At 40.3% G+C, this 12,286-nt stretch overlaps 1 protein-coding gene across 1 annotated transcript; it reads right to left on the bottom strand.

Moving 5' to 3' along the window:
- Window positions 1-8,082: 8,082 nt before the first annotated feature.
- Window positions 8,083-10,202, bottom strand: otx2b (orthodenticle homeobox 2b). Its single transcript, XM_061301561.1, has 3 exons — window positions 10,048-10,202; window positions 9,569-9,720; window positions 8,083-8,709 (listed from the first exon to the last, which is right to left on the bottom strand). Exons 1-3 carry the CDS (start codon window positions 10,142-10,144, stop codon window positions 8,083-8,085), a joined length of 876 nt encoding a protein of 291 aa, XP_061157545.1. The 5' UTR covers window positions 10,145-10,202.
- Between the last annotated feature and the right edge of the window lie 2,084 nt (window positions 10,203-12,286).

The following is a 12,286-nucleotide window of genomic DNA, read 5'->3' as shown; positions in this document are numbered from 1 at the left end:
TTCATATTTTCACAGTACAGGGTGAAAAATTTTAGCCCTACGAAAACGATAATTTTTCAAGAGCCATTCAGAAGCAGGTAGCTAACCAAGCATGACATCCACGGGAAATAATCCAAGTCAAATTTTATACTGTACAATTTTTAGCTACCGCCACCTCATATTTTCAGTTCAGCTTTTAGGTCAGCATGTTATGTTAGTTCATTTTACTGGGCGACCCAGGGGTCAACTTCCTCACAGACTGCTCAGGCTCAACTTGACCCGACCTTGGTAACCTCGGCGACCTGAGACCGACACCCCCCCGCTGCGTCAATGCTCAGCTCGCTGCTGGAGTTCATAAATCACTCAGCAGCACTGCCAGCACGTGTGATGAGAGCAGCTCATCAACAGCTCATCTGAACTGGAAGATTGCATCGATTTATGAAGTTGCCCAAGCGAGCATAAATGCATGATAAGATGGACGTGTTTAGCGACAATACATGCATATAGTCCAAATTGCACACTCAGCACTTTGTATGCAAGTAAAGCTGACTCTACCTTCCATGGCACAACAGTTTTTTTTCGTGTCTCAAAAAACAAAAAAATTCACAAGGAGTTTTATTGTTGTTATGGGGAAAAAGTCAGCTGACAGAAAATATGAAATACTTTCCGTTGAAGTACTAATGCCATTAGCTGCTTAAACAAAATCTTTTTTTCACTCCTTCCAAATAATAATAATAATAATATTTTGGTAATATTTATGAATTTATGGTTAGGTTCAGCAACAGGTGGAATTTCTTTCTCAAATGTCAAAGCTCTAAATCACTAGGCATGGTAAAATCTGTATTGCGCAAGCTTTTATAGGTCAAACTTAAAAACATAAAAATATCTGATCTGCCAGAATTAAAGGTGACATGTTTAAATCAAAATACATCTCTCGACACAAAGACGTCTCTGATTAAAATATGCTGTTGACCAGTGTTATAATACACGTAATTGTTTTTAAAGACCCCCTCTCTACCCCCACCTTGCATAAACAAGCGCGCATACTGTATTATTGGACCCCCTTGTTTGGCATAATACCTTAGGTTACACACACACACACGCACACGCACGCACCAGATGCCCCCTGACGCTTATTCAGATCAAGCGGGCACGTGATGGACTGCCCCGAGGCCCTGCCAGCCTCGCGTCATTGTGTTCCCCCTCAGGCCAGGCGGCCGGCCTCCCTAATAAATCCTCTTTTGTCTCGGTGGCCAAGCGGCTGGTGTGGCACGCGCACCGCCACTCGTCCCACTGGTGTGTGTGACCCAAAACAGGTGGATAGGATGGGTGAAGCGGGTGGGCGCATGTATGGACTTAGGAGAAGGGGGGGGGGGGTTGCGGGACCAGTGCATCTGTCCCCACACTCAACGACTCCCCGGGTCAGCCACAAGCTCCATATGCTCGCGAGAGGGAGGGAAGCAAGCAGGGATGCACAGCCAAACTTAACTGGGCTGTGGGGGGTTGATTAGGAGCCGTGTTATTGATCAGTCAATGGACTGATTGGTTTTTAGTAGTGATTGGACTGGTTAGTTTGTTTCAGGAAACATAACAGCTCTGAAAACAATAGAGCAGGTGTGTCAAACTTGTTTTGCCAGACTCCTTAGCTTTTGGGAACAGAATCATTGACATTTAAAATGTACGAGCAATGCCTTGAATCTTTAATAACATAGCCCACTTGACAGAAGCTGAGCATCATTGTGCAAAATCTGCTCCTTTTGACCTAGCAGCTGTTTCTTTGGTGGTTGGTGTTGGATCTATACTTTCCATACATCATACACTTGCTGTTTGGTTGATTTCAGTCAAAAATATGGAGTATTTGTCTCTCCCACGTGGCCCAGTTAGGATAGGCCTCATGGCAGTGATAATAAGATACTACTTGAAATCAGATCTACCAATGTGACTGCAGGGTAATTGAATATACACGCACTAGTACAGAGATTCACAATCACTACGCCACAGAACATTAATGTGCCTTAAGGGATCATCAGGTGTGCTGCCGAAAAGTAATTGTCGCGGAAATTAGTATGTATCATGTTGCCTACAGAGCAATTAAATCCTCTACCACTAGGTGGCAGACAGTACTATTAACCTGTGTGTCCAACAGTTGCCATTCATACAACAGAATAAGATTTGTGATCATCATGACCTTCATAAGTTGCTGTCAGACGGAATCCATCTATGTCCAAAGACACAACACCTTAAAAGCATTTACAAACACAACAGCTAGCGAACCATATTCAGAAGCAGAGCAGAGAAAACAAAAGTAGCCACCAAATTTACGAAAAGAGCGCACATTGACAACATTTCAACGTATTAAAAGAATACTTAAAAAAAACGTTTCAAAGTGAAAAAAAGAAAGCATTTTTTAACCACCTTTTTATTTTGATTATAGCGTTCACTTTGACTATATTATAAAATGATTATGGAGTTTGAATGTATGTTTCTCGTTTGTTAATTGTCCCAGTTTCTTGAATTACACTTTGACAAACAGGCTGTCGTTTTAAGAAATCGTTATTAAATCTTAATTGGGCCAATGAAAATCAGGATCCCAAATGACCAGTATTATAATTACAAACGGAATGGCAGTGCTGCTACATTAGCAGCAGCCACATCAGGGAATGTTAAGATGTATCATAATATTGTCTTGGGAAATATTTGTAGAATTGGAAAGTAGATATTGCTCTTCAAGAGATTTGAAATAATTGTTTTTTTTTTAATAAATGTACTTTCTTAGTAACTTCTAAAACCAATTCCATTTATTGCACCCTAAAAATGTGAAGTCTCATGTTAAAAAATACAAAGCAAACTCAGTAAGACACAGTCAGACTTAATACTGAAAGGACACACTGTTGTTTTGCAAAAGTGTATTGCCCTAAAATATTTGTTCTGAATTTCCAATTGCATTTAATTTAAGAGTTTCTGCTGTATTGAAATAAATTGCTGGCTCTGCTGGGCCTTTGACTCCCTCTCGTAAGTGCCCATATTGTCCCACAAAACTCAAAGACGTTGGTTGTATTTGTGTTGTAGGAAGGTCACACGCACTGTGTGTTTAGTGATTTTCCAAATGTGTAAATCAATGTCTTTTAATTGTTCTCAAGTGGAACCGTAGAAGGGGTGGCCCCAAGTAAAATTTGATTTTGGGGCCCATCCATTTTGTCAGTAATATTGAATAGTGATAATCTATTGTTGAATACCAGTAGAAAATAAACAAAATTAAAGGGGCTACTGAACATAATCTAGAACAGGGATGGGCCACAAGAGGCCACACCGAGCTTTTCACAAAAAAAGGGGGTCAAAAATCAGAGAAAACCCAGAAAAATCCAAAATCTGAAAATAGATTGAAAAAAAAATGAAAGGTCTTCAAATATGCAAACTGCGAATATACAGTTGTCAACTAGTTTTGAGTTGTACTATCACCAGTCACCACTAGATGACAGATATGTCTTAGTTGCATTTACACTGGATCTTAAACTATCCTTTATTACCACGTGAGTAGTCCGAATAATTTTTGGGAATATCTAAAATAGTGTTTTTGTCATACATCTAGTTCGAAAGTGCGTGGTCCTACGTGGGTCCTACTCTGATCCAGGTCTTAAAAATATGCAACAGCAAGAACCACTAAAATCACTTAGAAATACAACTTCAAATATATTAAAGCAAATAAAATGTCAAGTGGATACTTATTGGTATATTTGAACAAAAATACTGCTGCAGGTTCTGTTGACTTGAGGGCCCCTCGTGGTCATGGGATCTGAACAGGTCCGTGTTGGGCTCTGGAAATAATTTTATCTACAACTAAATATTCAAGCACCCTTTGCTTGTGTTTTGATGGTGAATTGGGTGAATTACTTCCGGAATAGTTTGCCTCTTCTGGCTAAATTAGTTCCTGACTGGATCTGGCTGTAGGGATTAATTCCATAGGACGGCCTTCCATTGTGCCGCTGCTCTCTACTCTTTTGAGACGCACTGCTGACGTACTGTGCAGCCTCTGGTGCCAATAGAGCCGCGTTGGCGCCATTCACCATGAACTCATTAAATTTCCAAGCTATTTGTGATCAAAGTGTGTTTGAGGCAATTAAGTGTGGCGTTTGATCGTGGCGCCCATACGAAATGTCAAATGTCAGCTGTTCCCGCCATTTCCTCATGTTTCGCTTGCGCGTCAAAGCATTGCTTTTACTGTAAAGCAGGGGTCACCAACATGGTGCCTGCAGGCACCAGGTAGCCCCCAGGAGACACATGAGTAGCCCGAGGGGGTGTTAAAAAAAAGAAAAGAAAAAAAAGGCAGAAATCCAGAAATTAACTGCTGCATGTTGATATGTATCTGCTTCACCTTCTTCAAACCATGATATTTATTGTGAGAAATCATTTGAATTCCATCCATTATTAATAACAATTATTGGACTTTGTTGTTAAAATACAATTAATGAATGGACTTAAGTGTGACAAAGAATTGCTTTCAATTGAAATCAACATTGCTAAAAATTGTTTTATATAACTCTGGCTACATTTTCCTGTGTGGGATGAGTCAAGTAATAAAAAGTGTTGTTTGCCAAATGGGGCTTTTCTTGAAATAGAAAATTGGAATTACTACGTCTGTTTTAATATACTTCAGGACAATTATTAAACATCTGTGACAATGTATAATCCACTTAAAAACATTCCCATGTGGCCATTAGAAGATCTTTATTACAGTTGCATGATCCAAACACTTTAAAATGTAAGGAATGTTTACGAATATGCTGACATTCTTCCAAAGCATAATATATCACCTGTTTCATATAGGTGAGCTTGGACAAACTATTTTGACCCATAAGCCTGCCTAGTACATTGTGTGTGTGTTTTGTGTGTGTGCATGTGTGTGTTTTTAACATATGCTGATATCTGATAATCTTCTTATGTGTTTGAGTATTTTTTCCCTGAATAGCTTAACAAAAAAAAAATGCTTCAGTGATGGAAGGTTGTAACCTCCTCCATCGCCTCCACAATTTCAATAGGCCATCAAGTGGCTAATGAACTGATAAACTCATGAAAGCTTATGGCCCCATTTTGGGGTGTATTAAGTGAGAATAAAACAAAATCAAAAGTAACACATAACCCAAAAGGAACCTTTATGAGACAATTGCACATTGTTTTAATTTTTTTTTTGGTCTATGTGTGTTTTTAGTTGTGTGGCCCTCGATCAGACCTGCGGCTAAATCTGTGAGTATCATTGTCACTTGAATATCTGTGTAAATCCGTGGATTTGTGTGAGCGGTCCGAGAAATTAAAATAACATGCTTTTTACTGAGCTTACTTTAAAGCTCTTTAGACTTCATTTAGTCATGTATATATTTAAAAATAAACATCTAAATGTGTTATTCTGTAGGCCCTACAAAACCCATTTAATGGAATCTGACAAGATTATCAAATCATTGATGATGTCACCAACTTAAATAATTGGAGAAAATGTCGACTAAGCCTGGATAAACACTTCTAAAGGGGATACCGCTGGATTATCGTTTGTACATTTATTGTTGTTTCGTTTTTATTTGTTATTTTTTGTTTCACTTAAATGGCAATAAGAAAGGTGCACACACGATTATCATAGTTACTGTATTTTTCCTCAGTCTTTTTTCTATTTTATTTTATTCTTTTAATTTACATTTTCATAAAAAGAGTACCCCATGTTTTTTTTCTTCGTTTTTTTCAATAGTCCTTTTCTCATGCCAATATGCAGCGGTCCTCTGGTGTCTTATTGACCCAGGCAGCAGCATCCAGAGCCGGGGTGGTCGAGCGAGTGGCGGAGGGGTCGTCCGCCTCTTTCTCCAATGCAGGGGTGCGGGTGGGGGTAGGGGAAGATTACTCCAGCGTCTGTTGGGCCCATATGCCGCCAAAGTCTTGATTAAAACTCTTTGTATTTATATGACGCGTTGAGAGGCCATCTTTAATCTCGCCTGCTCTGACTTGTGCACTTTGCAGGCTCCAAGGTTACAATAACAAGACTGGGGAAGCTTTATTATATTGCAAGTGTCAAGGTCGGACGTGGCCACTTTTTGGCTTTAATCGCCTTTTAACCGGGTGAAAAAAAATCCCCAAACTAGTTCTGATTTACAATTCACATTTATGTGAATGCAAATCATATGCAAAGTGTTTAACAGAAAACTTTTTTTTCTTTTCAAGAAGTTGTTCCCACAACAGTGCAGACTCTTCTCATGAATATTCACGCATGTGTCAACCGAGCTATTGTCTCCTCATTCAATTGTTTTATTGTTCATCATCATAATGAAATATGCATGCGCCCGTTTCCAAACGAGTGCAGCAAATTCCGCACGCACATTTACCCTTGAATGCAATTTCGGTACTGTTAGACCTTCAAAATATAATCTCAACCATCCCCATTTTTGAGTTTTGAAAGAAATGACGCGCAAGCGCACTAACGAGCATCCAGGAGTGGAATCAAAGTGGCTCTTGTCTTTTTTAACGCTTCGATTATTTCAAGCAAGCTTTTAATTAGTGCGCTCCTCCAGCGGAGGCTGCAATGAAAGAGAGATTATTGGCAATGTCAAGGATACTAATTGAATGTTGGACTTCTAACAATTAGCCCGCTGCAGAGCCATGTCGGCTCATTACACATCCCGTAATAGTCTGTGACTTTGTTGGTGAGTTTTAAGTAGCAGGTAGAGAAACACAAGCGCCCGCTTCTTCAGCCAACATCTTGACTCCTCCTCGTGGTTAGACAAGAATAGAATCAGGCGGAAAGTTCTCATCTTGATGGAGACACGTTTCACTGTTGTATAGTCCATTATAAATGATGTAATAAAAATAACAGTATAAAGAGTATAAAAAAATGTGTATAATTTGGAATGAATAGCCTAGAGGCTTTTTCCAGAGAATAAAGCCCATTTTAAGATTAAAGCCATTGTGTTTTTTAAACACGCTTGGGCCACTTGTTTGGGCCTTGAATGGGACCCACTGTTGCTAGGTGAAAATATTGGGATTAAAATCTTTTGTGGGATTAAACTGCTGGACATTCTCTATTTGTAAGGACTTTCTAAAATTGGAGTTCCGGAAGTGTGTGTGTGGTGGGGGGGGTGGGGGTGCCCTAAACTTTATCTGATTTTTAAAACGTTATTCATTATATATTTTTAATTACAGTCGAACAGGTTTAAGCAAATTAACAATTTGATTTTAAAAGTTCTTATTGTACATGTGATTTTTGGGGGTAAACATGAATTCAGTCGTTCTGAAAATTGCACGCGTGCATGCACACACAAACACACACCAACACAAGCAAAGATCGTCTGAGTGAAAGCTCACGGGACCTTCTGCCTTTTATTCTTCTTTTTGTGTATTTTCAGCGGGGAGGCCAAAGCATCTTTGGAGCCAGTACCGGACCCACAATCATGTCGAGATCCAGTGGACAGGAGCCTTTGTGCGTTGTGTGAGTGCGTGAGTGTAGTATGTGCGTGTCTAACCCTTCATATTATTACTACCACTTGGAAAGTTTCATTTAATCATTAGCGTTTGCTCTCCCCCCTCCAGAAAAATAAACAGGTTCGAAGAGTGTGTGTTGCGAGGAGGGGCTCACAATTTGCATACAATACAACAGATCACAGTTTCGAAGGCTAGCACAGATAAAAATAATAATAATAATAATAATAATAATAAAAAAACACATGTACCATTTATATAAGACACACACTGATTGTCTCTTAGAAACTACATATTGATTCTTTATAAACACTTTTTTTCTTAAATAAAGTAGTGCATCCATGTCCACGCAGTATCGTTGCGGAACAAAGAAGCTTAATTAAAGGAGGTTCAAAGTTCAGGGTTCTCGTTCCGTGGCCTTGCGAGTGTAAATGTGCTGAGCTTGTCCTCAACAGGTGCACGAGTGGCGGGCGCACTGACAGACATGGATGGGGGGGCTACAGGTGAGTGGAAAAAGTAAAGAAAATCTCTTTGCCAGTGCTAAAATAAATTAGACCTCTCCTCTAAGAGAGGGTGATGCCAAAAACGTTTGAGCCCCAAGCAGAGGAGTCTTTTGTTTGTTTTCATCGTGGTCCCGCGCAGTGGAAGTGTTCACAGGACCTGGAATTTCCACGAGGAGGTCTGATCCTTATAATCCAAGCAATCGGCATTGAAGTTCAGCTTCCACGACGCCGCTTGGTCCTTATAATCCAGGCAGTCCGCCGTGGAATTGAAGCCCAGGCCGGACGTGCCGTAGCCCTGCGCGGAGAGCGACGCCGGGGACTGGTTGAGGTGTCCCGCCACCGCGTTCGTGCTCATTGGACTCAGGGTCGAGCCCGGGCCAGACAGCTGATGGTGCATGGGGGTGAGGTAAGAGCCGCAGTCCATGCCCCCGAAGTAAGACGTAGAGCCGGCGTAGCCCTGGCCGTAGCCTGAGGCCTGCGTGTAGGTCATTGGGTATGACCTCTGCATGCATGACGACGAGGTAGACAGCGGGTCCGAAAGCGGGGAGATGGAAGCCGGGCTCCAGATGGACACCGGCGCCGTGCTGCTGGAGATGGCCGGGACGGCTGTGGCGGTGCTGCTGGGGGGAGTGAACTGGCCGCTGGCACCGCTCTCGGAGCTCACTTCTCGGCTGGGGGAGCTTTTCTTCTTGGCAGGCCGCGCCTTGTTCTGACCCCCGTTCTGCTGCTGCTGTTGTTGCTGACGACACTTGGCCCGCCGGTTCTTGAACCACACCTGCAAGGAGGCCACAAACGTGAGTGTCAAGATTTGACAATTTATCTGCATAAATCCTTCAAGGTATTTCCTCCACTAAAATGTTTCATAATTTACGCAACGGTTTACATATATATACCCGCGCGCACACGCACGCACGCACGCACGCACACACAATATTATTATTATTTTCGATTCAGTCATATTAATTAAAACTATTATTTTTCAGTGAACGTGATTATTGCCAAAAATCGCATTAGCACGCAGTGACAACAGGACATCTTTGTTAGAAATGTTAAATTGCCTCTTGAAAAAAAATAAAACATTTGTTCATGGTCATCCTATGCTGAAGTCATTAGTTGATATCTTTAAAATGTTTTCTGATTGGTCGAGCAGGAAGGTAAAAATATAATTGTTTTTTTGCCACTATAATTCTATCTAAAAAGCCAACAACAACCAGACAGTCTGTTTAACGAACATCACGAATTACTGAACGTTAAGGTTCAGATGATTTACATTTTAATGTGATTATCATATAAATTTTCATTTGTTTTTTTCACTTGCATGGCTCGATAATTATTTTCTCCAAATTTAGTTATGAGAAAATTAAAAAAAACGTTTGGGGTTCTTGTTCACGTTTTTTAAAATGAAATTATGAATTTGTGACACAAGCACGGAAAGCACCATGCAAAGGCGTCCTCATATTTTTTCATTTGTTAATTGTCTCTTATTCTTGTTTCTTTATGACTGTCACCCGACAGAAATATTTTGAATGAAACAAGAAATTCCCGATTTGATTTTTTATTTGATTTGCTTTGTTCACTCCAAATACATAGTTCCATGTGGGATTTTCCAATAAAGCAGATGATCAATGACTCACCTGGACACGCGACTCGGGTAGATTGATTTTGAGAGCCACTTCTTCGCGCATGAATATGTCCGGATACCTCGTCTTAGCGAACAACGCCTCCAAGACGTCGAGCTGCGCGCGCGTAAAAGTAGTCCGCTCTCTTCTCTGCTTCCTTGGCGTCGCTACATCAGCCGGAGTAAAATGCACATCATGAAAATATATATTTATACGAACGCATTAAATACCAAGTCGAAATAAGACGACAAATGGAAGAAGCGAATGTGTGCAACTAGAATTTGCTGTGCGTCTGGTTTGCGTAATTACGCACAAATTAATGCTGACATTTCTGGTTGAATGTTTGCGACCAAAACATTAATTTAGCTGTTGCGATGGTGCAAAGAAATGGAAATCTTAAGTTATCAAACTTCAACTATCAAACTTTAAATAAAAAAACAAAAAAAAATATTAAAGGGAAGTATTGGACAGCCATTCCAAAAGTTGACACTTACCTGGATAGCCCACGGACGGATGTAAAAGGTCCATTCCGGAAGTGGTTAAGCTGAGGCCATTGACTGTGTAAGGTGGTTGCTTTAGATACGACATCATGCTAATGTTTGTCTCGTGTCTCAAGTTGGAGAAAATGGTGGAAATGGATGGAGTTCCCAATGAGCACCTGCTGTCCTTTCCCGTGTCCACACGCTCCTGTCTGTACCTGACCACAAAGAAAACCACAACGAATACATTTTACTTTGGGGGGAAAAAAACACGCACACCCACACAAACACACAGACGCGCACACACTGCTCCAAGTACATGCAATTTATTGGGGGGACAATTTCTTACTAGAAATAAACATAAATTAGAGAAACGCAAGAAAAAATAGTTTATAAAAAAATATCAGTCGAGTTTAGACAGAGTAAAATATTCGAGAGGATTTAATGAATTGTTACAATCTGTGTGTGTGTTTTTTTAAATGACTAACTGCATGTTTTCGTGTAAATGACTGTCCCTCATCCATTAATGTGCGTCTTGATTGTTTTTCTTCGTCTGCTTATTTCCAACGGTTTGAACCCCCTCGTCTCAATCTGTCACGCTTAAAGCCATGGACCAGTTGCACATTCCCGTTCAATAATCACCATCGTCATCATCTTCATCATCCCTGACCGAGTTTAATTATCGTAGGTCTTTTTTTTTTTTTTAATTTATTGATTAATTAACGAGGTAATTCATGTGACAAGTGAGTGGAGATGATTACAGGCCAATGTCCTATGCAAAGAGCGTTACTCAGATGAATCATTTGGTAGATGTTTGAATTCATGTATTTATCGTTTAATGCTCTCTGATAATATATTATAATCTAATAATCTAATGATAAAAATACAGGCAAGCAACATCATTTATTCGTTTCCTACCTCCATAAATTTTTCACCTAATAGTTTTTTTTAAGGTGATTTGTTGGATTACTGTCCACTCATTTAAATAATATAGGAGACCCAAATTTAATTTCTGCTAAAAATATTTGACAATATTTTGATTTACCTTTTTTTTTAAAGAAGATTTTAAATAAATATAGTAAACTATGAGTCCCCCTAAAAAGTTTACTTTTTTTCTCAAGAAACATTAATTCTGTGTCCCCATCACGCTTTAAGTTAAAGTCTTCCGATATGGGCAAAACTCATTTACAAAATAGCGTTATTTCTTTTGTTTCGTCCAGTGCCTATTAATTTATTTTTCATGATTTTATTCACTCCCCAAAAACAACAACCTTGTTTTCTAATTTTTTTATGTCTTTATGTTTTTGTATTGCAGGGCAAATTAAAGACTAGTCCTACTTGGAATTTCAACGAGCGGTCGCGCTAAAACGAGTGAGTGGGGGGAAAAGTAAACCCACCTTACTCTTGGAGAGTGCAAACGCTTTTTTGCGTGTCCTCCCGAACGAATGAGGAAAGTCAAGTGAGAGCAACGACGTCCTGCTCAATATCGGCAAAGATGCCCCAGAACAAAAAGAAGGCAAAAAAGGAAGAAGAATCCGCAGTGTCAGAAGACAAAGTTCAACGTGGTGCGTCTGCGTTGGGTTTTGAAGCAGTGCTGCAGCAGTGAAATGATGATGACGATGATGAGGATGATGATGATGATGGAGGAGGAGGAGGAAGAAGAAGAGGAGGAGGAGGCAGCATAGGATTTGTTGGTGTGTTGGGAGTGAAGTGCTTGGAGTTGGAATTTGTACAAAGAGGCAGCCAATAGGAGCTCAGCTTCCACACACACTGGTGGTGGTGGTGCTGGTAGTGGGTGGGGTGGGGAGGGGAGATCTTCCCCCTCCCCCCCTTAGATACTTTTTGGACCCACTGTCCTCATCCAATGGCCCTGCGCGAGTCTTCCACGTTTATGCTGTAACAAGTGGAGTTTAAAACTATTTCCATCTCAATTTGTGGAATTCATGCCCAAATTAGAAAATGCAAAAAAACACTAAGAAAATGTTACACCGAGTCATTTTGACTTTGTTTTTCAATTTCTATACAGATCGCGCTAACCAATCACGCAATTCCAAAAATAAATAAACACAGACAGTGCGTCCATGGAGAGAAAGAGTTAAAAAAAAATTCGAGAGACGCCTTTCTCTCACGTTCCGCGACATCTAGCATGCAGGCAAAAAAAAGAGGATTTAGAGACTTATTTCTAAAAAAAAAAAAAAAAAGTGTCCTCTCATCCGCAGAGCAGCTAGTGTGTCACAATTCTGCAGGCCTGCGC

The sequence above is a fragment of the Syngnathus typhle genome, linkage group LG16 (genome assembly GCF_033458585.1).
Source record: "Syngnathus typhle isolate RoL2023-S1 ecotype Sweden linkage group LG16, RoL_Styp_1.0, whole genome shotgun sequence".
NCBI classification, from domain to species: domain Eukaryota; kingdom Metazoa; phylum Chordata; class Actinopteri; order Syngnathiformes; family Syngnathidae; genus Syngnathus; species Syngnathus typhle.
The sequence above is the reverse complement of the archived record's forward strand: the minus strand, read 5'-3'. Positions and strand labels throughout refer to the sequence as shown.

What these genes read in the sequence shown, in the direction of transcription:
- otx2b (XM_061301561.1), bottom strand. Translation starts at nt 10,144, where the DNA reads ATGATGTCGTATCTAAAGCAACCACCTTACACAGTCAATGGCCTCAGC. An exon ending in TCCGTCCGTGGGCTATCCAG is followed by an intron (nt 9,721 to 10,047) that starts GTAAGTGTCAAC and finishes CGGCTGATGTAG; the next exon opens with CGACGCCAAGGAAGCAGAGA. An exon ending in TACCCGAGTCGCGTGTCCAG is followed by an intron (nt 8,710 to 9,568) that starts GTGAGTCATTGA and finishes GCCTCCTTGCAG; the next exon opens with GTGTGGTTCAAGAACCGGCG.